The sequence below is a fragment of the Physella acuta genome, unplaced genomic scaffold, assembly GCF_028476545.2.
Source record: "Physella acuta isolate Inbredline_101_S28 unplaced genomic scaffold, ASM2847654v3 ptg000582l, whole genome shotgun sequence".
NCBI lineage: Eukaryota > Metazoa > Mollusca > Gastropoda > Physidae > Physella > Physella acuta.
In genome coordinates, this window is record NW_026732101.1 from 334826 (window position 1) to 361755 (window position 26930).

General features: G+C 36.5%; 2 protein-coding genes across 7 annotated transcripts in view; one reads left to right on the plus strand and one right to left on the minus strand.

The window, feature by feature from the left end:
• Window positions 1–324: 324 nt before the first annotated feature.
• The window catches only part of LOC131947108 (putative glycerol kinase 5), a 38010-nt gene continuing 11404 nt past the window's right edge, over window positions 325–26930 (minus strand). Inside the window, exons 1-13 of one of the 4 annotated variants that reach the window (XM_059308204.1) lie at window positions 15346–15392; window positions 13413–13718; window positions 12056–12149; window positions 11531–11606; window positions 10963–11188; window positions 10069–10206; window positions 9228–9301; window positions 7415–7475; window positions 6631–6757; window positions 4306–4461; window positions 3717–3924; window positions 3082–3215; window positions 325–488 (exon numbers count right to left, since the gene is read on the minus strand). In XM_059308204.1, the coding sequence (XP_059164187.1) occupies window positions 346–488; window positions 3082–3215; window positions 3717–3924; window positions 4306–4461; window positions 6631–6757; window positions 7415–7475; window positions 9228–9301; window positions 10069–10206; window positions 10963–11188; window positions 11531–11606; window positions 12056–12149; window positions 13413–13682 (1707 nt within the window). In that variant the 5' untranslated portion in view covers window positions 13683–13718; window positions 15346–15392 and the 3' untranslated portion in view covers window positions 325–345. The other 3 variants (XM_059308205.1, XM_059308203.1, XM_059308206.1) reach the window with 3 other exon arrangements.
• The window catches only part of LOC131947107 (glutamate-rich protein 6), a 29217-nt gene continuing 21262 nt past the window's right edge, over window positions 18976–26930 (plus strand). For 2 of the 3 annotated variants that reach the window (XM_059308200.1, XM_059308202.1), the window contains exons 1-5: window positions 18976–19160; window positions 23745–23964; window positions 24549–24639; window positions 25946–26094; window positions 26522–26572. In XM_059308200.1, coding sequence (XP_059164183.1) covers window positions 23772–23964; window positions 24549–24639; window positions 25946–26094; window positions 26522–26572 — 484 coding nt within the window. In that variant the 5' untranslated portion in view covers window positions 18976–19160; window positions 23745–23771. The remainder of the gene's footprint in view (window positions 19161–23744; window positions 23965–24548; window positions 24640–25945; window positions 26095–26521; window positions 26573–26930) is intronic. The other variant, XM_059308201.1, reaches the window with a different exon arrangement.

A 26930-nucleotide genomic window follows, 5' to 3' on the forward strand; every position in this document is an offset into this window, starting at 1 on the left:
GGCACAGTTCTCTAAACAATCATTTATTATAATATGCTTACTTCCCTTTCTAAATGAGTTGCCCATTAAGGGAAGTAACTCAACATGCATATTGTTTTTATAGCATCTCAGATCAATGAGGGCGTTGGGGGGTGTTATGTTTACCAGTTATATGGGTGGGAGGGGGTGTGTCTGTCAGGGGTACAAGTTCTGTGGGTTGGGGGGGGGGTCTGTCTACCAGTTCTGTGGGCGGTGGGGTTCTGTCAGGGGTACCAGTTCTGTGGGTGGTGGGGGGTTCTGTCAGGGGTATCAGTTCTATGGGTGGGGTTCTGTCAGGGGTACCAATTCTGTGGGTGGGGGGTTCTGTCAGGGGTACCAGTTCCTTGAACGGTGTACGGCGTTGTCCCACATGTGGTACAAGACTTTCAGGTGTTGCCAGTTCCTTTGGGGCTTGAACTGTCTGTCACTGTGTCGTAGGGCGTACAGCTCCTCCTTGCTGCTCCATACACCTGTAGGGCAAATATTGACATTTTTACCTGGGGTTTTTTGGGGGGGATGTTCCTTGTGCATTAAGTTTGTTAGTTGAAAGGTAGGGGGTGATTTAGTGTGTTAATTAGTAAGTTGAAAGGTATGTGGTGATTTAGTATGTTAATTACTTAGTTGAAAGGTATGTGGTGATTTAGTATGTTAATTGGTGAGTTGAAAAGTATATGGTAATTTAATAAGTTAATTAGTGAGTTGAAAAGTATGTGGTGATTTAGTATGTTAATTAGTAAGTTGAAAGGTGTATGGTGATTTAGTATGTTAATTAGTGAGTTGAAAGGTGTATGGTGATTTAGTATGTTAATTAGTAAGTTGAAAGGTGTATGGTGATTTAGTATGTTAATTAGTGAGTTGAAAGGTGTATGGTGATTTAGTATGTTAATTAGTAAGTTGAAAGGTGTATGGTGATTTAGTATGTTAATTAGTGAGTTGAAAGGTGTTAGGTGATTTAGTATGTTAATTAGTGAGTTGAAAAGTATATGGTAATTTAATAAGTTAATTAGTGAGTTGAAAAGTATGTGGTGATTTAGTATGTTAATTAGTAAGTTGAAAGGTGTATGGTGATTTAGTATGTTAATTAGTGAGTTGAAAGGTGTATGGTGATTTAGTATGTTAATTAGTAAGTTGAAAGGTGTATGGTGATTTAGTATGTTAATTAGTGAGTTGAAAGGTGTTAGGTGATGTAGTATGTTAATTAGTGAGTTGAAAGGTGTGTGGTGATTTAGTATGTTAATTAGTGAGTTGAAAGGTGTGTGGTGATTTAGTATGTTAATTAGTGAGTTGAAAGGTGTATGGTGATTTAGTATGTTAATTAGTGAGTTGAAAGGTGTATGGTGATTTAGTATGTTAATTAGTGAGTTGAAAGGTGTGTGATGATTTAGTATGTTAATTAGTGAGTTGAAAGGTGTGTGGTAATGTATGTTAATTAGTAAGTTGAAAGGTGTGTGGTGATTTAGTATGTTAATTAGTAAGTTGAAAGGTGTGTGGTGATTTAGTATGTTAATTAGTAAGTTGAAAGGTGTGTGGTGATTTAGTATGTTAATTAGTAAGTTGAAAGGTGTGTGGTGATTTAGTATGTTAATTAGTAAGTTGAAAGGTGTGTGGTGATTTAGTATGTTAATTAGTGAGTTGAAAGGTGTATGGTGATTTAGTATGTTAATTAGTAAGTTGAAAGGTGTATGGTGATTTAGTATGTTAATTAGTAAGTTGAAAGGTGTATGGTGATTTAGTATGTTAATTAGTAAGTTGAAAGGTGTATGGTGATTTAGTATGTTAATTAGTAAGTTGAAAGGTGTGTGGTGATTTAGTATGTTAATTAGTGAGTTGAAAGGTGTGTGGTGATTTAGTATGTTAATTAGTGAGTTGAAAGGTGTGTGGTGATGTATGTTAATTAGTAAGTTGAAAGGTGTGTGGTGATTTAGTATGTTAATTAGTAAGTTGAAAGGTGTGTGGTGATTTAGTATGTTAATTAGTAAGTTGAAAGGTGTGTGGTGATTTAGTATGTTAATTAGTGAGTTGAAAGGTGTGTGGTGATTTAGTATGTTAATTAGTAAGTTGAAAGGTGTGTGGTGATTTAGTATGTTAATTAGTGAGTTGAAAGGTGTATGGTGATTTAGTATGTTAATTAGTAAGTTGAAAGGTGTATGGTGATTTAGTATGTTAATTAGTAAGTTGAAAGGTGTATGGTGATTTAGTATGTTAATTAGTAAGTTGAAAGGTGTATGGTGATTTAGTATGTTAATTAGTAAGTTGAAAGGTGTATGGTGATTTAGTATGTTAATTAGTAAGTTGAAAGGTGTATGGTGATTTAGTATGTTAATTAGTAAGTTGAAAGGTGTATGGTGATTTAGTATGTTAATTAGTAAGTTGAAAGGTGTATGGTGATTTAGTATGTTAATTAGTAAGTTGAAAGGTGTATGGTGATTTAGTATGTTAATTAGTAAGTTGAAAGGTGTATGGTGATTTAGTATGTTAATTAGTAAGTTGAAAGGTGTATGGTGATTTAGTATGTTAATTAGTAAGTTGAAAGGTGTATGGTGATTTAGTATGTTAATTAGTAAGTTGAAAGGTGTGTGGTGATTTAGTATGTTAATTAGTAAGTTGAAAGGTGTATGGTGATTTAGTATGTTAATTAGTAAGTTGAAAGGTGTGTGGTGATTTAGTATGTTAATTAGTGAGTTGAAAGGTGTGTGGTGATTTAGTATGTTAATTAGTAAGTTGAAAGGTGTATGGTGATTTAGTATGTTAATTAGTAAGTTGAAAGGTGTGTGGTGATTTAGTATGTTAATTAGTAAGTTGAAAGGTGTGTGGTGATTTAGTATGTTAATTAGTGAGTTGAAAGGTGTGTGGTGATTTAGTATGTTAATTAGTAAGTTGAAAGGTGTGTGGTGATTTAGTATGTTAATTAGTGAGTTGAAAGGTGTGTGGTGATTTAGTCAACATGGACTTGAATTCTTTTGTTGATGCAGCCTACAGTTGTGTGACCTCTATGCTGAGCAGTGAACTTTAACTTTAAGGCTGGTAGACCCTTGACCCCTTTACAACACAATGAACTCTGACCTTTAGCCAAACCTGCCAGGAAAGCTGCGCCTAGACAGGTCATCTCACCGTGACGACTGCGGTCAATGGTCTGGTCCACCAGGTCGGCCATCAGTTGAACCAGGAAGTCATTGTTGGCCACCCCACCGTCCACTCTACGGACAAACAAACAAACAAGTCATTGGTGGCCACCCCACCGTCCACTCTACGGACAAACAAACAAGTCATTGTTGGCCACCCCACCGTCCACTCTATGGACAAACAAACAAGTCATTGTTGGCCACCCCACCGTCCACTCTACGGACAAACAAACAAGTCATTGTTGGCCACCCCACCGTCCACTCTACGGACAAACAAACAAGTCATTGTTGGCCACCCCACCGTCCACTCTATGGACAAATAAACCTGTGTTAGTGGTTACCCCAAAAAGGGCTGATAACCCCCCCCCCCCCCAATTTTGATGGGTACTCATGTCATCTATCAGTCAAGTTACCTCAGTGTTTTAAAGTGCAGGTGTGGTTTATCTAAACTGACATGGGAGAGGGGAGTCTCTGTGAGGTACTTTATCTCACCTGACATCTGTGAGGTACTTTATCTCACCTGACATCTGTGAGGTACTTTATCTCACCTGACATCTGTGAGGTACTTTATCTCACCTGACATGAGAGAGGGGTATCCTGGTCTCCGTGAGGGCCATCTCATACAAGGCCTTGAACCTGAAGGCCAACGACTCTAACATGGCCCGGACGATCTGGGCCTTGGTCGTGCTGGGCCGCAGGCCAACCATTGAGGTCACGGCCTTGTCATCGTTGAATGGCGCCTGAAGTCCACTGAAGGCTGGCACAAACACAACTCCACCTGAATCTACAACAGGTAAACATGGCACTTTACAACTCCACCTGAATCTACAACAGGTAAACGTGGCACTTTACAACTCCACCTGAATCTACAACAGGTAAACATGGCACTTTACAACTCCACCTGAATCTACAACAGGTAAACGTGGCACTTTACAACTCCACCTGAATCTACAACAGGTAAACGTGGCACTTTACAACTCCACCTGAATCTACAACAGGTAAACATGGCACTTTACAACTCCACCTGAATCTACAACAGGTAAACGTGGCACTTTACAACTCCACCTGAATCTACAACAGGTAAACAGGGTACTTTACAACTTTAACTGATAGAGACAGCTAGGTTAGGCTGCTAATTAGAAGAGCTAATGAAGTAATTATCTACCTGGTACAGATTGAGCTATCTGTGAACTCTGTGATGTATCACTCAGAAGGTCAATAGACTTGGCCCAGTCCAGAATGTTCCCTGTGTCAGCACACTGACCTTCAGCGATAAACACGAGCTCGGAGCCAATCTTCCATCCAACTAGGGGGTATAACCCTGGGTAAAGAAAATATTCACATGCAACTAGGGGGTATAACAACCTACAACCTACCTGCAACAGACCCTACAACCTACCTGCAAAATATCCTACAACCTACCTGCAACAGGTCCTACAACCTACCTGCAACAGACCCTACAACCTACCTGCAAAATATCCTACAACCTACCTGCAACAGGTCCTACAACCTACCTGCAAAATATCCTACAACCTACCTGCAACAGGTCCTACAACCTACCTGCAACAGGTCCTACAACCTACCTGCAAAATATCCTACAACCTACCTGCAACAGGTCCTACAACCTACCTACAACAGGTCCTACAACCTACCTGCAAAATATCCTACAACCTACCTGCAACAGGTCCTACAACCTACCTGCAACAGGTCCTACAACCTACCTGCAAAATATCCTACAACCTACCTGCAACAGGTCCTACAACCTACCTGCAACAGGTCCTACAACCTACCTGCAAAATATCCTACAACCTACCTGCAACAGGTCCTACAACCTACCTACAACAGGTCCTACAACCTACCTGCAACAGGTCCTACAACCTACCTGCAAAATATCCTACAACCTACCTGCAACAGGTCCTACAACCTACCTGCAACAGGTCCTACAACCTACCTGCAACAGGTCCTACAACCTACCTCCAACAGGTCCTACAACCTACCTACAACAGGTCCTACAACCTACCTACAACAGGTCCTACAACCTACTAGCAACAGATCCTACAACCTACCTGCAACAGGTCCTACAACCTACCTCCAACAGGTCCTACAACCTACCTACAACAGGTCCTACAACCTACCTCCAACAGGTCTTACAACCTACCTGCAAAATATCCTACAACCTACCTGCAACAGGTCCTACAACCTACCTACAACAGGTCCTACAACCTACCTGCAACAGGTCCTACAACCTACCTGCAAAATATCCTACAACCTACCTGCAACAGGTCCTACAACCTACCTGCAACAGGTCCTACAACCTACCTGCAACAGGTCCTACAACCTACCTCCAAAAGGTCCTACAACCTACCTACAACAGGTCCTACAACCTACCTACAACAGGTCCTACAACCTACTAGCAACAGATCCTACAACCTACCTGCAACAGGTCCTACAACCTACCTCCAACAGGTCCTACAACCTACCTACAACAGGTCCTACAACCTACCTCCAACAGGTCTTACAACCTACTAGCAACAGGTCCTACAACCTACATCCAACAGATCCTACAATCTACCTACAACAGGTCCTACAACCTACATCCAACAGATCCTACAAACCTACCTGCAACAGGTCCTACAATCTACCTCCAACAGGTCCTACAACCTACCTACAACAGGTCCTACAACCTACATCCAACAGATCCTACAAACCTACCTGCAACAGGTCCTACAACCTACCTCCAACAGGTCCTACAACCTACTAGCAACAGGTCCTACAACCTACTAGCAACAGATCCTACAACCTACCTACAACAGGTCCTACAACCTACATCCAACAGATCCTACAAACCTACCTGCAACAGGTCCTACAACCTACCTGCAACAGGTCCTACAACCTACTAGCAACAGATCCTACAACCTACCTCCAACAGGTCCTACAACCTACCTCCAACAGGTCCTACAACCTACCTCCAACAGGTCCTACAACCTACCTACAACAGGTCCTACAACCTACCTACAACTGGTCCTACAACCTACATCCAACAGATCCTACAAACCTACCTACAACAGGTCCTACAACCTACTAGCAACAGGTCCTACAACCTACCTGCAACAGGTCCTACAACCTACTAGCAACAGAACCTACAACCTACCTGCAACAGGTCCTACAACCTACCTACAACAGGTCCTACAACCTACATCCAACAGATCCTACAAACCTACCTGCAACAGGTCCTACAACCTACCTGCAACAGGTCCTACAACCTACCTGCAACAGGTCCTACAACCTACCTGTAACAGGTCCTACAACCTACCTGCAACAGGTCCTACAACCTACATCCAACAGGTCCTACAACCTACCTGTAACAGGTCCTACAACCTACCTGCAACAGGTCCTACAACCTACCTGCAACATATCCTACAACCTACCTGCAACAGGTCTTACAACCTACCTGCAATACAACCTACCTGCAACAGGTCCTACAACCTACCTCCAACAGATGCGTGAGGCTTGCTCCCTGTGTTTAGATCTAAGAACGTCCCAGTGCCCATGGTGCACTTGACATCACCCACATCAAAACAACACTGACCAAACATGGCCCCCTGCTGGTCAGCCACCTGTAGGATGGACACAATCATCAGGCAGGTGGACACAATCATCAGACAGGTGGGCACAATCATCAGACAGGTGGACACAATCATCAGATAGGTGGATACAATCATCAGACACAATCATTGGACAGGTAGACACAATCATCAGACAGGTGGACACGATCATCAGACAGGTAGACACAATCATTGGACAGGTGGACACAATCATCAGACAGGTGGACACAATCATCAGACAGGTGGACACAATCATCAGACATGTGGGCACTGTACACTCACTGACAATTGGGCAGATACAACATGCCCAAACAAACAAATTGGAAAACATTAAACAACCAAGTAACACAACAATCAACTAGTTAAATAATCAACTAACCATACAACCAATGAGCCATACAATCAACCAACCACACAACCAACCAACCACACAACCAACCAACCACACAACCAACCAACCACACAACCAACCATACATGATACAACCAACCAACCATACAATCAACTAACCATACAATCAACCAACCACACAATCAACCAGCCATACAATCAACCAACCACACAATCAACCAACTGTACAATCAACCAGCCACACAATCAACCAGCTACACAATCACCCAGCCATACAAGTCAACAATACCAGCCATCACCCAGGTAACAGATACTTACAACAGCTGTTATTGGCACTTGAAACCCAAACACATCTGGATCTGTCACACCAAACTCCCCGCTGTAGACATACATAAACTACAATCAATTTGACTAACATATACGTAAACTACAATCAATTGACTAACATAGACGTAAACTACAATCAATTGACTAACATATACGTAAACTACAATCAATTGACAAACATAGACGTAAACTACAATCAATTGACAAACATAGACGTAATCTACAATCAATTGACAAACATATATGTAAACTACAATCAATTGACAAACATAGATGTAAACTACAATCAATTGACTAACATATACGTAAACTACAATCAATTGACTAACATAGACGTAAACTACAATCAATTGACAAACATAAACGTAAACTACAATCAATTGACAAACATAGATGTAAACTGCAATCAATTGACTAACATATACGTAAACTACAATCAATTGACAAACATAGACGTAAACTACAATCAATTGACTAACATATACGTAAACTACAATCAATTGACAAACATAGACGTAAACTACAATCAATTGACAAACATAGACGTAATCTACAATCAATTGACAAACATATATGTAAACTACAATCAATTGACAAACATAGATGTAAACTACAATCAATTGACAAACATAGACGTAATCTACAATCAATTGACAAACATATATGTAAACTACAATCAATTGACAAACATAGATGTAAACTACAATCAATTGACTAACATATACGTAAACTACAATCAATTGACAAACATAGACGTAAACTACAATCAATTGACAAACATAGACGTAAACTACAATCAATTGACAAAAATAGATGTAAACTACAATCAATTGACAAAAATAGTTGTAAACTACAATCAATTGACAAAAATAGATGTAAACTACAATCAATTGACAAACACAGACGTAAACTACCATCAATTGACAAACATAGATGTAAACTACAATCAATTTACAAAAATAGATGTAAACTACAATCAATTGACAAAAATAGATGTAAACTACAATCAATTGACAAACACAGACGTAAACTACAATCAATTGACAAACATAGATGTAAACTACAATCAATTGACAAAAATAGATGTAAACTACAATCAATTGACAAACACAGATGTAAACTACAATCAATTGACAAAAATAGATGTAAACTACAATCAATTGACAAACACAGACGTAAACTACAATCAATTGACAAAAATAGATGTAAACTACAATCAATTGACAAAAATAGATGTAAACTACAATCAATTGACAAAAATAGATGTAAACTACAATCAATTGACAAACACAGACGTAAACTACAATCAATTGACTAACATAGATGTAAACTACAATCAATTGACAAAAATAGATGTAAACTACAATCAATTGACAAACACAGACGTAAACTACAATCAATTGACAAACATAGATGTAAACTACAATCAATTGACAAAAATAGATGTAAACTACAATCAATTGACAAACAGACGTAAACTACAATCAATTGACAAACATAGACGTAAACTACAATCAATTGACAAACAGACGTAAACTACAATCAATTGACAAACATAGATGTAAACTACAATCAATTGACAAACATAGATGTAAACTACAATCAATTGACAAAAATAGATGTAAACTACAATCGACAAATATAGATGTAAACTACAATCAACTGGATTTTTTTCTAATCAAGTCTTCTAATAATCAAATCCACCATTTCTTTCCCAAATGACCCACTGACCTAGTTTCCGTGACCTACTAACCCAGTTTATCTGGCCCACTATTTCCATGACCTAGTTTCTCAGGCTACTGACCTGGTGTCCCGTATCAAAGGGAAGATACTCATGGGAATGTTGAGGAGTCCACACACAATACCACTCCACTCCATCTGAAACAGGTTACTCCAGGTTAGTGTCAGACTGAAGACTGCATGGCTGAAAGGTGTGTCTTTTATTGGGGAAAGTTTTGTATAGCTACCCAAAATAAGAGCAACATGTATCATGCTTGTATACCCAAGGAAGAAATGGTATGATGTTTGTATTTTTGTTTGTATGATACTTGTATGTTTGCATAGACCTAATGCGTGAGTGATGCCTGTACGAGGCTGTATTTGATGTGTATGACTATGATGTCATACGAGGCTGTATTTGATGTGTATGACTATGATGTTGTACGAGGATGTATTTGATGTGTATGACTATGATGTCATACAAGGCTGTATTTGATGTGTATGACTATGATGTTGTACGAGGCTGTATTTGATGTGTATGACTATGATGTTGTACGAGGATGTATTTGATGTGTATGACTATGATGTCATACAAGGCTGTATTTGATGTGTATGACTATGATGTTGTACAAGGCTGTATTTGATGTGTATGACTATGTTTTCATGCCTGTACGAGGCTGTATTTGATGTGTATGATGTTGTACCAGGCTGTATTTGATGTGTATGACTATGATGTTTACATGCCTGTACAAGGCTGTATTTGATGTGTATGACTATGATGTTGTACAAGGCTGTATTTGATGTGAATGACTATGATGTTGTACGAGGATGTATTTGATGTGTATGACTATGATGTTGTACGAGGCTGTGTTTGATGTGTATGACTATGATGTTGTACAAGGCTGTATTTGATGTGTATGACACACCTGAAAGGGGTCAAACAGTCCAGTGGAGCTGGCACACGAGTAGTCGGTCACATGACACTTGCCACCAGTCAACTTCCACAACACCCACGTCTCGATGCAGCCAAACATGGCGTTTCCTTCTCCTGCCTTCTTCCTGATCTGATAGGTCAACACAAGTTGCTGGGGTCAATAGGTCAACACAAGTTGGTGGGGTCAATAGGTCAACACAAGTTGGTGGGGTCAATAGGTCAACACAAGTTGGTGGGGTCAATAAGTCAACACAATTTGGTGGGGTCAATAGGTCAACACAAGTTGGTGGGGTCAATAGGTCAACACAAGTTGGTGGGGTCAATAGGTAAACACAAGTTGGTGGGGTCAATAGGTCAACACAAGTTGGTGGGGTCAATAGGTCAACACAAGTTGGTGGGGTCAATAGGTCAACACAAGTTGGTGGGGTCAATAGGTCAACACAAGTTGGTGGGGTCAATAGGTCAACACAAGTTGGTGGGGTCAATAAGTCAACACAATTTGGTGGGGTCAATAGGTCAACACAAGTTGGTGGGTTCAATAGGTCAACACAAGTTGGTGGGGTCAATAGGTAAACACAAGTTGGTAGGGTCAAAATTGAAAACAAAACATGGTAAAAAAATACAAGTTTATGTGATCAAGTAGAGGTGAGCATGCCCCCAACAGAAATGACCAATGATGCCCCCTACAGAAATGACCAGTGATGCCCCCTACAGAAATGACCAGTGATGCCCCCTACAGAAATGACCAGTGATGCCCCCTACAGAAATGACCAGTGATGCCCCCTACAGAAATGACCAGTGATGTCCCCTACAGAAATGACCAGTGATGCCCCCTACAGAAATGACCAGTGATGCCCCCAACAGAAATAACCAGTGATGCCCCTACCTCTGGAATATTGTCCAGCGCCCACAGAAGTCTCATGGTCACCTGTTTGGTCATGAATCTAAGAACACTTGCAGCCAGGTGGCGCTTCTTCCTCATTAGCATGTGCAGGACCTTGGCACCAAAGTTGAGAGTGCGCAGCGTGTACGACTTGTTCCAGACAGAGACGTAGTCAGAGGCTCGCAGATCTTGCCAGGTGATCAGGTTGTGGAATGGCTGGCCTGTTTCTCTTTAAAGGGACAGGAGGTTTTAATTATTTAGCTCATTTGTCCACATATAAATGCAATTTTTTAGACTGTTTCAAATGCTAGTAATAAATTTGATAAAATTAAACTTGAACTAAAACATTAGATGTGATTTGATAAAAATATTGCATCAAGTTGTATATGGATGATACAATCTATTTAACAGATGTAGAAGATACAATCAATTTAACTGATGTGTGGATGGTAGAGTCAATTTGTGGATGGTAGAATCAATTTGTGGATGGTAGAATCTGTTTAACTGCCCCACCCCAAGCTGTAGACTGTAAAAATGACCTTGTAAATATGAGTGAGTAAAAATGACCTACCTGTCCCAGGTAACAAATGTGGCTCTCATGGTTGTTATCCCCATACAGGTGACCTGCTGGGGCTGAAGACCTGAGGCTGGAACAGGATAGGTCAAGTTTTAGGTCAGCCATACAGGTCAGTTAGGTCAGCCATACAGGTCAGTTAGGTCAGCCATACAGGTCAGTTAGGTCAGCCATACAGGTCAGTTAGGTCAGCCATACAGGTCAGCCATACAGGTCAGTTAGGTCAGTCATACAGGTCAGTTAGGTCAGCCATACAGGTCAGTTAGGTCAGCCATACAGGTCAGTTAGGTCAGCCATACAGGTCAGTTAGGTCAGCCATACAGGTCACTAAGGTCAGCCATACAGGTCAGTTAGGTCAGCCATACAGGTCAGTTAGGTCAGTCATACAGGTCAGCCATACAGGTCAGTTAGGTCAGCCATACAGGTCAGTCAGGTCTAATTTTAGACAAGTTACTTTAAGCTAACATTACAAAATTGTCAATTAAAAGTTGCGATGCAGGCAACAGTATTTACATCACGTGCCTGCAATACATTCATGAGCCACGCTTTTGACTTTCTCTACCAGCTCAAGAGGATCAATCTCATAGCGGCCTTGTTCAGGATGGAGAATTGTTTGCTGGAAATACAGGGTTCAACTTTTTAAATTTCCATGCTTCAAAATGCTTCAAGTGGTTCAAGACAGTATCCACTTATTCTTTTCTTCAACACTCTCAGAAAGAAAAATAAAGAGAACAAATCTATTTTAAACTTTCACTTGTGAACAAATCTATTTTAAACTTTCACTTGTGAACAAATCTATTTTAAACTTTGAATTGGGAACAAATCTATTTTAAAGTTTGACTTGTGAACAAATCTATTTTAAAGTTTGACTTGTGAACAAATCGATTTTAAACTTTAGCGTGTGAACAAATCTATTTTAAAGTTTGACTTGTGAACAAATCTATTTTAAAGTTTGACTTGTGAACAAATCTATTTTAAACTTTAGCGTGTGAACAAATCTATTTTAAAGTTTGACTTGTGAACAAATCTATTTTAAAGTTTGACTTGTGAATAAATCTATTTAAACTTTAGCGTGTGAACAAATCTATTTTAAACTTTGGCTTGTGAACAAATCTATTTCAAACTTTGGCTTGTGAACAAATCTATTTTAAACTTTGGCTTGTGAACAAATCTATTTTAAACTTTGACTTGTGAACAAATCTATTTTAAACTTTGGCTTGTGAACAAATCTATTTCAAACTTTGGCTTGTGAACAAATCTATTTTAAAGTTTGACTTGTGAACAAATCTATTTTAAACTCTGGCATTAGGTGTCAAACAGACATCAGTCTCTAACTATCAGTGGAACAGATCAGTGACAGTCCAATATATTTTTTGTTTTGTTGTTTTTTTTTCTGTTTTAAGAAAATTACTAATCAAAATAAATGTTTTTTAATTTTAAAATCTCTGAATGAAATCAGATATTAAAATTTCACAACAACATATTACATTATTTTCCTTAGGTAGTTTAAGCGTGCCATATTTGGTGTTGATATGCCCTCTACTAGTGCCTCATCTATTTGCTATAAGTGTGCCATATTTGGTGTAGATATGCCCTCTACTAGTGCCTTACCTGTTAGCCAGCTGAACCTATAAGCGTGCCATATTTGGTGTAGATATGCCCTCTACTAGTGCCTTACCTGTTAGCCAGTTGAACCTATAAGCGTGCCATATTTGGTGTAGATATGCCCTCTACTAGTGCCTCACCTGTATGCTAGCTGAACCTTTAAGCATGCCATATTTGGTGTAGATATGCCCTCTACTAGTGCCTCACCCTTTTGCTAGCTGAACCTTTAAGTGTGCCATATTTGGTGTAGATATGCCCTCTACTAGTGCCTCACCTGTTTGCTAGCGGAACCTTTAAGCGTGCCATATTTGGTGTAGATATGCCCTCTTATGCTACTGGTGCCAATATCTATAGATAAAATATAATCTTCTTTCTGTGTGGGTTCTCTAGCAGGCAGGCTGGCACTGAAGTCAAACAAAGGTGATTCAGTGGATGGTGAACAGCTTTCAACAACTGGCAAGACATTTTTATCAGGGCAGGGGAGAGAAGAATTATCTTCTGGAACTGCAGTCGTTTCCCCTGTATCTCCAGCACCAGAATCCATTCTGTCACCAGTGATCTCCCCTGGCACTACATCCTCCTAAAATATCAAGATTAAATGAAAATGGCAGCTCTTAAGACTAATCATGTGAATTTCTAATAATCGTATAAACGTTATGATAATTTGTCACTTTAATTATTTTTATTGTTTTCAAATGCCTTTGAAACAGAATACATTTTTTAATTTCTGTTATTCTAATTATTTCTCTACTTAATTAATTTGTAATGACTGAGCACTGGGTCATTTGATGTTTTTTAAAGAATTGGTAACTTTCTTACTCCTTTATTTTGATAGATTATAATAACATACAGGTGTTAAACCTACAGTGAGACTATCATTTTTTATAAATTGGTAGTCAGTGAAACCTTTACCTAACTCTAGCCAGACTCATAACAAACCATTTTACATCATCTAAATTCTTGACTATCAGTCTCTAACTAGGTCTAGATCTACCATTTACTTGGGATCTGACATCACATACAACCATGATAATCCTCAACTTTTAAGGTTTATTGTATTGGCTAATTCTTTTTTCACCATTTTGAGCATTTGTTTAGCAATTTGTGGGGACTTTTAAAACTAAAAATAATAAAGGACATAGGTCATGGGTTCCCAAACCATGGGGCTTTCTGCAGGAGTGGGGGGGGGGGGGGGGGGGCCGCCAAGTGGTAGACAAAACCAAACAAACAATTGTCTAAACAATTTATTTTTTTATAAGTTTTTAATGGGGTTTTGAAGTTTGAATAATTTTATATTAAACGACAAAAAAGAAAGCAATTCCTCAAGATACTTCTAATTTTTCATTTTATTATTTATTCTGAACCTTCTCTTTTTTTTATTCCGACAAGCTTTTGTTTTCTCGGCTGACGTTTTTAAAACGAAAGTGTATTGAAGTTCTCAGATTGCTCTTAGTCATTTTGAGACAAGTCATTCGGAACACATCAAAAAAGTATGGAGTTCATTCGTCTGCATAAAGCTAGATCTAGATCCAAACGCCAGAGACTTGACCATACTGGAAGTTTTCACCAAGGAAACACAGCATTTAGTGCAAGCATCATATGAAGTTGCATTAGAAATTGCCAAGCAAAGAAAATACCTCATACAATAGGAGAACATCTCATCAAACCCTGTATGTTGAAGATGGTGAAATTAATTCTTGGGGATTCCAGTGCAGTAAAGATGCAACAAATACCTCTGTCTAATAATATTTTTCAGAGGCTTATAGCAGACATGTCCGTAGAAGAACAAATTTTGAATGAAATCAATCTTTCACCATTGTTCAATTTCAAGTTGATGAATCAACAGATGTGAATTCGTGTTCGCAGTTGCTTATTTTTGTGAAATATATTTATTTAGATGGAGCTAAGTACTAAAGCTATGCTATACTATTATGCTGGATGCTAACTAGAAATCTAGATCTAGATCTAAGATCTAGATTAGTAACTTACTTAACTTGAAACTTGCTAAGACGCTAAGTCCGCTAAGTTAGCTAAGCTGGCAGCTAAGGCGCTAAGGCAAGGCTGGGGGTGGTAATGTTATGTTAGGGATTGAATGAATTTAATAGTCATAGAGACAAAGAAGACTTAGATCTTACTATATCTAATATGAGGTCATCTACAGTCTAGTCTATCTTAAAGCTTTGGAAGTATAAATAATTATTGCCTACTTTATTTAACTTTATTAGATTTATTTTTACTATTAATTAAACGTGTAGTGTACTAATTCTGTTCATGTGTGTCAATAGCTTAAAATAGATATCATGTGACTTCAAAGCTAGGCAATGTCGCCACTCATTTTTATAAGTAAATTTTCGGTAATCTATCGTTTTAGCGTAATCAATTCGGCCGTCGCTAGTAATGTAGGGATAAGGTAACTAACAAATATGGCTTAAATATGAGTATATTTTTGCATTTTTTACTAAAATACTAAAGATAATTGAATATTAAACCACATTTAAGGGTTAAATCAATAAAAATGTCATGAAATTAAGGTTTAACAACGATGTTCCAGATACTAAATTTGCTATTAAAAACAGCGGCCATCTTAAGAAAATATTATTTAGAGTCATTTCCCTTTAATTTCTATTTGTATGGAAATGTATTGATGTTTGCTATGAAATACGATTGTCTTGTGTTTAAATACAAAGACAAAGCATGTGTTTTTTTTTTTAAATTCTGCCCTTTAAACAATTTAATTGACTGACAATGAACATCACTTCTAGAATTATTATTATAAGATGCAATTTTTATACATTAAGAAATTCCAGGCTATTTTTATAGAGCTACCACTACATATCTAATGTTTATTTAAATATTAGTTTGAGTTAATTGAATAATTGTTGTTTGTTTGCTATTTTCATTTCATGTTGTTTCCTTTAATTATTGATTTAATCATAAATGACGTCACGTTTTTTGACCGCTCTTTACCTTAACTCCCCCCCTCCCCCCCCCCCCCATTTGTCGCCGTCACGAAATAGTCGTAATGTCGAAAATTACCTTTTGCCCTGCCTGTTAAAAAGTCAAGCCATTATTCTAACGAAAAAGATTTTTTTTCAGCATTTTTGTATTAGGCGAAATACATTTCTTACCCCTTCCACTTCCAACGTGAACCGTGGTCTCTAAACCAGTTACTCCACCCCTTAAGTGCGTGATGTCATTTATGGTAGATATCAAGTCCTAACCTCCAATATACATTTTGAATAACCTTTGTTGTCAAAATGTTGATATCAAATACCCAAAATGAGTGATATGGGTTGTCCATAAACGATGTCACATATGCTATTCTAATGTGACGTCAATTTACGTAGGACTGCAATTTATGACCTATAATGAAGGGATGATGGGGGGGGGGGAGGGGGGAGTGACGTCAGTTATGGAAGACTTCTATAAAGCTCAATGAAAATGAGGGACATAAAGCGTTCGTTTTCATGCATACCTTTGCTCATAACAAATGATCATAACTATTGCAAGCCTGTTGTCCTAAGCGGTGTTAAACAACCTCAGCACACCATCCCCGCCAAAAAGGGCCTGCCACTAAATGCCTACCGACGAAAATAGGCCGCACTATATTGACTCCAAATGAAATAACTTCTGACAATAAGGCTCAAACCAACTAGCTCCTGGCAACGATATTCGACAAGAATCCAAGACAATTATTGGCTTGCAGGTAAAATTGGACAAAACACCAAGTTTCGCGACATGGGGCATAACAAAAGATCAGCTCTTAATACGACAGCAGCTAATGTAAAAAGCCAGAGCTCAGTATAGGCTTGAGTTTAATATAGAAATAGTGTTAGCAGTGGACGGTGCATTAGGAATACGGCAGTCGGCTAAACGCCCGAGTCCGACGATGTCTGAATATCAAGTTTGTCTTTTATGAAGTGCGGAGCATCTTTAAGAGCTGAGCTTGGGGAGGGGGGGGGGGTCCCTTTTGACACCACCACTAGCGCCGCTTATGTCCACATATCAATCACAAGTTTTGCGAGGAGCTTAATGGGCAGACGAAGTTTGTAGGTGGGACCGGGAGCCTAAATGTATTTACGGAGGCCGCTGTGTCACGGGCATTTTACAGCCGAACATCTCAGAGCAGCAGGTTGCAGAAATTAAAAGCACGTGAATTTGTGTAGTAGAGGGAGCACAGCATGCCACTGTAATAAATTAAACACCAATATAATATACCGTACTAAAGTCATTTAGATCTAAACGTCGCTAAAGTCTCAACGCATTAGTGCCTTTGACTTTTTTAATTACGCGGTATCTCTTTCTTTAACATTAGCCTAATGACAAATGACGTCACGCGCGCCGCAAACTTGGTGACGTTGTGCTAAGTGGGGGATGAAACGGCGGGGTTGAGAAAAATGACGTATTTCTTTTTTTTTTAAACAGACGAATAAGTGATAGATTCTAATTTTCCTACGAACTATAGGTTGATCTAGTTTTTTTTCTATAGGGAGATATCACTATATAGTGGGTGTTTTTTGTTTTTGTAATAATTGATGGTGGGGATCGGTAAACATCGACTATTAAACAAATAAAAAACTGATGAAAGCAGAAGGCAAAGAAAAAAACCCATGTGGTATTCAGATGTAACTAATTAAAATTTAAAACTATTTTTATAAACACAATAATCTTAATTCAGAAAAAGTGTAGGCCTAAGACTAATGTCTACAGACAAAATAAACAACTAGGCTTAAATGGATCACCCATAAACAGTGCCGGCGCCAGGTTATTTAGTTAATAAAAGCCCCCCCCCCCCTTCTGCAATTTTTTTTCATGCCCCCATATTATCAGAGGCGTAGCGACCCTTCCCGGCGCCCGGGGACAAGCTTACGATTTTCACCCCCCCCTCAAACTTTCAATTTATTTTTCCAACCCATTTTGGCCCCCCCCCCCCCCGCCTACGGATAGCGCCCTAGGCGACAGCCTAGTTCGCGCCGGTCCTGTCCATAAATGACGTCATACGATGACGATGAATTCCCTTTCCCCCAATCGTCACTAAAAGCAAGATGATGATTTAATATCATATCGCAGTTCTACTATACCCGAACGCGTAATCACAATTTCTAACGAAAACGAATATATTCTTCATCTTTTTTTTTTAATATATTACACCGTCCCATATTTTGAGTCCAACGTCATTTATGAAGAAGATGGACGACCTAATAATTGACAAGTTCATCAGTACAAAAGGGTTTAATAAATGATGGACCTCCCAAAAGTTTTTGAGATTTTGGATGTACATTCATACATAGCCTTCATTTCAATTGAAATTAAAGATAAGAAGATGGCCCTCTGTCCTACTTATATTAAACAAGACAACTATGTATATTAAACAACAAAGTCAACACAATATACATACGAATAGACATTTGTATCAAGGGAAACTACTCTAAATTTTATTTGGAAAGATGGCCGCTGTTTTTATCTACTAATATTTATCTCAAACACCTAGTTTAAAGTTAGTTTCAGGATATTTTAAATTGTTTTGGTCACTGATTGTTAATTTTAATCAAGTATCTGTTATATTTTGTAAAATTTGACTTAAATATACTTATTTAAACAAATATATTCATCAGCTACCTCTCCCGCACATTACTACTGCAGCCGAATTGATTACGCTAAAACGATAGATTACCAAATTTTCTTTTGTTATTCCACTAGGAACCAACAGTTAATTTTTTATAAACTCGGGAAACTTTAGTTTAAAAAAAAAATTTCTCAATAAGCTTTATGGACTACTTAAAAATAATGATTCTACTCATTGTCGTAAAGCTGAGGTAGGAGTGTCACGTGACCGTCGCTACCAACAAACTAAGCAAATGGCGGATATAAATTTGTCAGCTTTCAATACTTTACGCTTTTTATGCCTTTAGAGCTTAGATCTAGATATCTAGAATCTAGATCTATATACAAACAATGCATTTATAAATAACATAATAAAAAATCAATTAAGACCTAGATTTATAGATTCCTTTTGATTAAAGTAAGTAAAGTTCCCCTTTCACTTACAACACTAGTATAGATATTAGATAGGTTAAATTATGGATTTTTTAAAATAAAATATTCTGTTATTTCAAATACACCATTAAGTTCCTTACCCCTTAAGAGAACATTTGACACCACATTTAAATATCTAGCTTACTCGGTTGACGAGAAAAGAGAGAATTTGAAAATTAATCAAAATTGAAAATGAATGACAAAACAGCGTTCTTGGCATAACATGACGTCGTCGACTTGTGTACACGAGCTTTTAATTCCCGCCATGGTAATTGCGTCAGCTTAGGTAATTTACTCACCGGAAAATAACAAAAAGCAACTGGTTGATAATAAAACTAGATCTAGTTATTTTATTATTTATTAAATTCTACTCTACATGTTATTCATACCATTTTATGAAGTAATGAACACCTGCATAAATCAAATGACCATAATAAATATTTTTATTTCAAATTCTAATTTTAAATAATAAATAATAAATATGCTTAAAATAATATGATAGTAACAGTTATGATCGTTTATAAATACAAATACATTTTACACTCAATTCACATTATATTGAGTCAACAGTGTGGCAGCTGAGGTTCATACATGGTATTTTTTTTTTTTACATTACATTTTTTTTTTTCATCTTGAAAACATGACGTATGTGATTTTTTTTTTTTTAAATCTCCAAACATCGTCACTCGCGTGATTGCTTGCTTACGTTTACTATCCTGTGGATGAAAAATCCCACCACGGTCGCGGGTCACCGTGAGTTCAGCAGGCCTATAGTACACGTCATAGCATGAACACGCGTACACGAGATGGTCGGTGTCTTCACTTCTCTCTCTCTTCCCCCCCCCCCCTCCCTCTAGCCAATTGAAAAACAGACCTACTTCCCTACTTCTGGTCATTTTTTTTAAAAGTTCGGTCATTTTTTTTTAAAGTTCACATATCAGGCATGCAAGACAGCCAGCCAGTGGCGTAGCGAGGTCGGGTGTCACCCGGTGCGGCACTTAATGGTGTCAGCCCCCCCCCCCCCCAAAGGCGTAGCGACTCTTCCCGGGGACAAACTTTCTTTCAAATTTTCGATTTGCACCCCCCCTCAAGTTTTCGGTTTGCACCCCCCCTCAAACTTTCGATTTGCACCCCCCCCCCCTGCAGCCAGCTGTATTAAAAAATATTTTTTAAACTAGATCTACGTCTAGCTTAAAAAAAATAAAATAAATAAACGCTTAAAATGCCCGTAAACAGATTATTTAGCGCCAAAAAAAAAAAAAAGGCCGCTGAACGAGCATTTTTTAAAATACGCAGCAATGAAAAGGGCTAACGGCCGATCAATTAAGTCTAAAAAAACGCCCGTAATTAGGCCTAGCTCTGAAAAAGGCCACTGAACGAGCATCACTAATTATATAAACGAATAGGCCACGCAGCGTTGACGAGGTTAACCACCGGTCACGAATTAAATTCAATGCAGCTACTGTCGGCCCACAGTGAAGAAAAAATCAATATACTAATAAAATTACAAATACAAAAATAATTTCCATAATTTTAATTTTTCTGCACACGCTACAATTGAATTATAATTAAAATACTAGACTTAACAGTTCATTCCGCAAAAAACAAAAACGAGTTGTTTCTGTGAGGTAACTAGCGTAACAATGACGTCACGATAGTAAACAAAGCGGACAGAAATGTCTGCATGGGTACCTCATATGGAAATTCGATATAAAAAAGGCGAATCAACATAACTGTAATTACTCATTATAAATATCTCAATTATATATTTCTGCATCTGTACCAGGGGGTTTTGCCCATGTACTGGGCCGTTTAAGGCGGCAGTTCAGTTTTTCCCAAGAGTACTTGACAAGAATAGCGTGTATTAATTAAAACCACATATCTGGCGATTTTTTCGGTTATTTTCAGGCATGGCGTCCATTTATTTAGCATATCGCATTAAAATAATGATGAGAATTTGCGATATTAGCAGTTTTTTCATTTGTCGTGGATAGGACCCCTAAAATAAACGTAAAAACCGTCAAAAAACGACGCGTGACGTTTCAGGGTCAGAGGTCAATCCAGCCATATAAGCAACAATCCGGCCTAATATTAGATAGTAATTATTAAGTAATTAAGGTAATCTATCGTTTTGGGTACGTAAAATCGCCCGCGGCTATTAATGTACGAAAACGTTACCTCATTGTCAAGGCTGTAATAGAAGTATATTGTGATATGTTTGTGTCAAATGTTATAGATAAATGAATAATAAACCTAAATCAATGGCTAATTAAATATATCAATATAGGCCCGAAATTAACTTTAAACACTAAACAGCAGTGTCTGCAAGCAAGATTTGCTATATAAACATCAGCCATTTGTAAAATAGAGTGACTTCCGCCTGAATCTTGCGCTATAAGTCTATAAAAATAAAACTTTAACAAGATGGCTGCTATAGTAAATGAGCATGGTTGCATCTGTTGGAAACATCGCTGGTGTTCATTTATTACTGAAAAGTTTTAATTCAATTGTTTAGAAACAGGTACATAAATGAAACAAGGAAACATTTTTGTATTTTTCAAAACATAAATCCTCCTCAAAATGTGAAATAATTATTAAAATGTAAGGAGTCACCTGTTTTTCACATTACTAGTCGCGGGCGATTTTACGTACCTAAAACGATAGATTACCGTAATTAAATTATTAACTTATTTAAGTAATTAATATTAGATAGAACACTTGACTTAGGACTTAGGCCTAGTCTTAATTTTTTTCCTTCAAGTTGAAGTTCAACTCTTTAACTTTAGGCCTAGTTACTAGGGAGGCTCACTAACTTAAAAGCGTCCTTGGTTGCTAACCAGAACATGGCGTAAGGATCGGACCATGACTTCCGGCGAGTTTTTCGACTTAGTTCCAGAGACCTTCTTAGAATTACTTTTAAAAATGTTTATCACGAGTAAAATGGCGGGTTTTCACGTTATAAAAACATGCTATAGGTGGCAAGGCTAAATATGCCAGAAAAGCATTTTCAGAAATTGCTTTGGGGAATGTAGGCTAAATTTAAAGTCGGTGTCATTCAAAATAATTTAACTTTTTAAATATAGATCTCCCTCTCACAAAATTGATTTCCAAAGTAAAGCATTATTAGTTTTATCATTCTATGAAAAAATAAATCAAATATCTTCAACACTTTTTTTTATAAGATGTGTCCAAAAAATGACAACCAAATTTTTTTATTTTTTTTGACCACGTGACCGCTATTTGAATGGATACGTTTACCTGGCATGGTTTTTTATTTTGCTCTTTTGTTCAATAAAAAATGTTATAAAATTAAAGAAATAAAAGAATTCAAACATCACTTCTGTCTTGTCTTTTTTAAAATTCTTTTCTGATGACATTCTCTTAAATTTTTTCCCTCTATAAATATATCCCGACGATAGACGGGCCAATTCTACTTTTAGGAACTCTCTTGTAAAAAAAAATTAGATCTATTTCACGGTCAATTAAAAAGTTAAACCCTTCAGCTTTTAAGCAGGTTGTCATGGATGGATCCCTCATACCATAGCTGTGAGTGACCAAAAAATTTAAAATTCAATAATTTAGTCTAAAACTTGCAACAACTCCCAAAATTAGTGCCTAGTGGATAAAGTATGGACGTTTTTTATTTAGTTGTCATGTTTAAGTTGAAAATTGAGTACATTTCAAATTTACTAAGAAAATCTACTAGTTACTACTAGTTAGTGTTAGAGTAGGCATTTTGATGAGAATTTCAGAATGATTTTTTTAATTACAAATTAATCAATTTTATCAATAATAGGCTAGCTAGCACACTAGTAAACTAAGCCAATTTAGCATATTTTAACTTTTGACCACCACTTTTGTTTTTCCCAAATCAATTTGAAAAAAAACTGGGGTCATTGTGAGTTCTCGTGAGCGTGCTTATACACCTTGCCTTAGGCCTAGTACCATGCTAGATAGTGGTAAACAAAATTTACATTTAAATAAAGAGTGGAAGAAAAAAATTAAATATGTTTCATTAACATGAAGTAACAAATTAGTAATGTTTCAAAATTTGGGTGACTTCTGTGTTCAAAACAATAAAAAATTATATCATCTATCTTTTAACCTGCGCCTAACTTTGGTTTTGAAATAAGACTATGTCAGTATTTTTCGGAAAGAGTAATCAAGTTAGTCCTTTCGTATTTTTAACTTTGGAAAATTCTGGGTATCAGTTTTTAGATTACATCCGACCTAGTGAACAGATTTACAAGAGGGCCTGTGTGACATAAATGCTGCCTTTAAAAATTGGCTAGATCTAGAATAAAAATCTAAATACTAAAATAGGCTTACAATTTTTTTTATTACAAATGGTTGTATGGCTTTTATGTTCTAGATTGAATATTAAACTATACCAATGCCTATACCTTATCATGTGAATATGAGTAAGATTAGTCCTAGTTTAGTAGTAGCCTTGCCAGCATTTTGTAATATTAATAAAGATTTTTTTTTTAATTTACTGTTGATAGATTTTTGTATGAATCTAATTTTAACCCTATTAAAAGTGTTTTGTTTTGAAACTTTGCCCAAAAAGGTTATCGCAGACTAAGCCCTTATTAACATGGTGAAGCAACGAGCGGATATAGAAGATGATAGTACTAAAAGTAATCAAATGGCAGTTTCTTATGGCAGTTTTAATGAATTGGAAAACAGAAGAAATAGCGCAGGCTTATTTCAAGAGATAGATAAAAATCAACACCTCATCCCAGTTATAGAAGAAAAATCTGAACCTGAGGTAGATGAAGTTGATTTAGGTAAATGTTTTTTTTTTACGGAATATTTAGTTTTGGCTTACATCTTTTTGCAATTTGCAAGCGGAATTTTCATAATTGGCATTAAAATTATTCAATGTTATTGAGTTCTGTATTTTAAATTATACAGTGAGCTTTTTATTTATACTTTATAGAATGTTTAATACTTTTCTGTTTAACATAAGATCTATAGCCTACATATTTAAATTAAATTATTCAGTGCTTTGTGTTATTGCTAGTGAAATGTATTTGACCAACATGAACATTACTAATTGAAATAAAACTTGAACGTATCAGGTTACTTTTGCTATTATTCTGTCAGATGTTGGCCTATAACATAATAAGCCTTCAGATCATCATCTTTTCCCTTTGTGCCCAACACACATGAGCTGCAACATCCTTGCTTGACTCGTGTCTGAACCATAAATAATTCACCTTCAGATAACCTTATGAGAATATCAAATCATTTTTTTTCTGAGAGAAATACAATCAGATTGCCATATAAACCTTTCATAAAACCCATTGAAAAAAGAATCAGTCAGCTTTAATCCTTTATAAAACTCACTTTACATTCAATCAATTTTCAGACGCTAAACACCCAGTAGGGGATGGGGCAGATTCTTCATCTTCTGATGAAGAAGAAAATGGCCAACAGGGGACGAAGAATGTCAAGAAGAGGTAATTCTATAAGTGTTTTTGTAATCATTGGAAAGTCTAGGTCAGTGGCGGAACTAGAAAAAATGGGCCACCCCGCAAAAATTTTTAGGCCCCCCCCCATATAAATATATAAGCCTATATATATATATATATATATATATATATATATATATATATATATATATATATATATATATATATATATATATATATATATATATATATATATATATATATATATATATATATATATATATATATATATATATATATACTCAAACACAACATACGAACGTAGGATACTTATTCATGCTGGCCTGTTCGTGTTATGAGAAATACGTGGGTTTTTTTTTTTAATTAAAACAAATTACAACATCATGTCATGAGTGGAAGTGCATTAGTCTGTTTTGTGAAATCAGTTTTATATTATCTCTGCAGTAAGACCGTTAATAATATATCGGTCAAAAGAATATAAAACATGAAAGCTTTCTGTAAATAATGGTGTCTCGTGTCATGTTTATTTTTATGTTTTTTTGTATTTATTTTATTAATTTTAAATACATTTTCTTTTTATACAGTGTCATTCTTTAGTAAGTAATTTATAAACAAATAATAATGAAGAGAAGTAATTGCTTTTTAATTTGTTTAGTACAAATCTATTAAAAAGAGGCTTATGAACATCAATATTTGACTATTTAAAAAAGGGAAATAAGTCATGGAAGTGGTTTGAACGTTTGCTTATCTTTGATAAGTTTCATTGTAGGAGAAAGAGGACTCGGCTTTCACAGTGGTTTAAAAACGAAGGAAAAATGAGCGTGGGGTGGTGTCTATAGAATAAAGATAATCCAACCGCAGCTACGGTAATCTTTTTTACAAAACAAACATTAAGTCAAAAATGCAAGAACATTTTTTTAACTATAACAATTTTTTTTTATGGTCGGCCGTGGGCCCCTAAATGGCGTGGGCCCCCCCGCATTGCGGGGTCTGGCGGCACTGTAGTTCCGCCCCTGGTCTAGGTTCAACTCTTAATTTCTGCCTTTAGCAATTAGACCAACTTTTTTTTGGAAAGTTTAGGTTCAAGTCTTATTTCTGTTTTTAACAATTTGACCTACTTTTTTTTTTATAAAGATTAAAATAACATAATATCTAACAATAAAACAGTCAATTCCTTTTTATTTACTGCACAAGCTTTGTTGAAAACTTACATGGGTAATGTATAATAAAACATGATTTTCTACACTATTAAATATTAATTGTTTGTGTATATATAACACAAATAAGGGGGCAAGAACAAAGGGAAAAATGTATATTGTTTCCAATATTTTAGGACAATGAAGTTAAAAAAGTCTACAGAAACTCGCACAACGTTTGATGGGCGTAAAGTTTTGTTTGTGACATATTTTACCCAGACTGACTGGAGATGGAAGGACAGGGCGGAGAGCACAGGACAAGGGAAGCTACTCTCTTCTAGAACTGGTAAGTCAAAGCAGAATTGAAGAAAAAACAATTTTAATCACGTTATTATTTATAGTAAGAGCTTTAACAGCAAATTGGAGACATAAATATAGAATTTTAAATTTATAATTTTATAAAAAAAATTTAGCAGTAAGTTTCTTTATGTAACAATATTAATTAGGAGTTTTTTTATAAGATCTATAGTTATAGAATAAAATAAGTAAGTAATAAATCAGTCCCTATACAGGTTAAATTAAAGTTTATTTTTCTACATTCAAAACTAAATTACTGAACCGGGCTTATTATGAACCATAATTCTATTTGTTGTTATAAAAAACGTGGTGGGAATATTTTGTCATAAAAAGTGGAAGAGGGTGGTACTTGCTTTCACTTAGCTATTTTGAATAATGTGAATAATGTTTTAAAAAATTCTGCACCAAATTTTCAGAATTAAGTTCAGCTACCAGTCGAACTAGTTCTGGGTTCAGATCAAGTCTTGGTAATTTTTTGCGTGCTAGAAAAATTTATACTGCTAGAATATGTTTGTGTAAAGATTTGACTGAAAAAATGTACGGATATCAGTTTTGCTTCTCTATAGATGTCTGTACGGTTGGCATATTATGTGGCCAGTTTAGGCTTTGTTGTTAGATGTAAAAATGGTTTTTTAAATATTAATATTACAGATAAAATAATCAATTCTTTAATCATTAACAATTGCAATGGATTGCTGTGTATTGCACATTAATTAACCAATACTTAATTAATTAATTATGCTTCTGCTTTCTGCCATCATGCTGGAATAGGGTAAAAGTTTAAAAAAGTGTGTGTGCTTTCATGTATATTATACTCAAGCACCC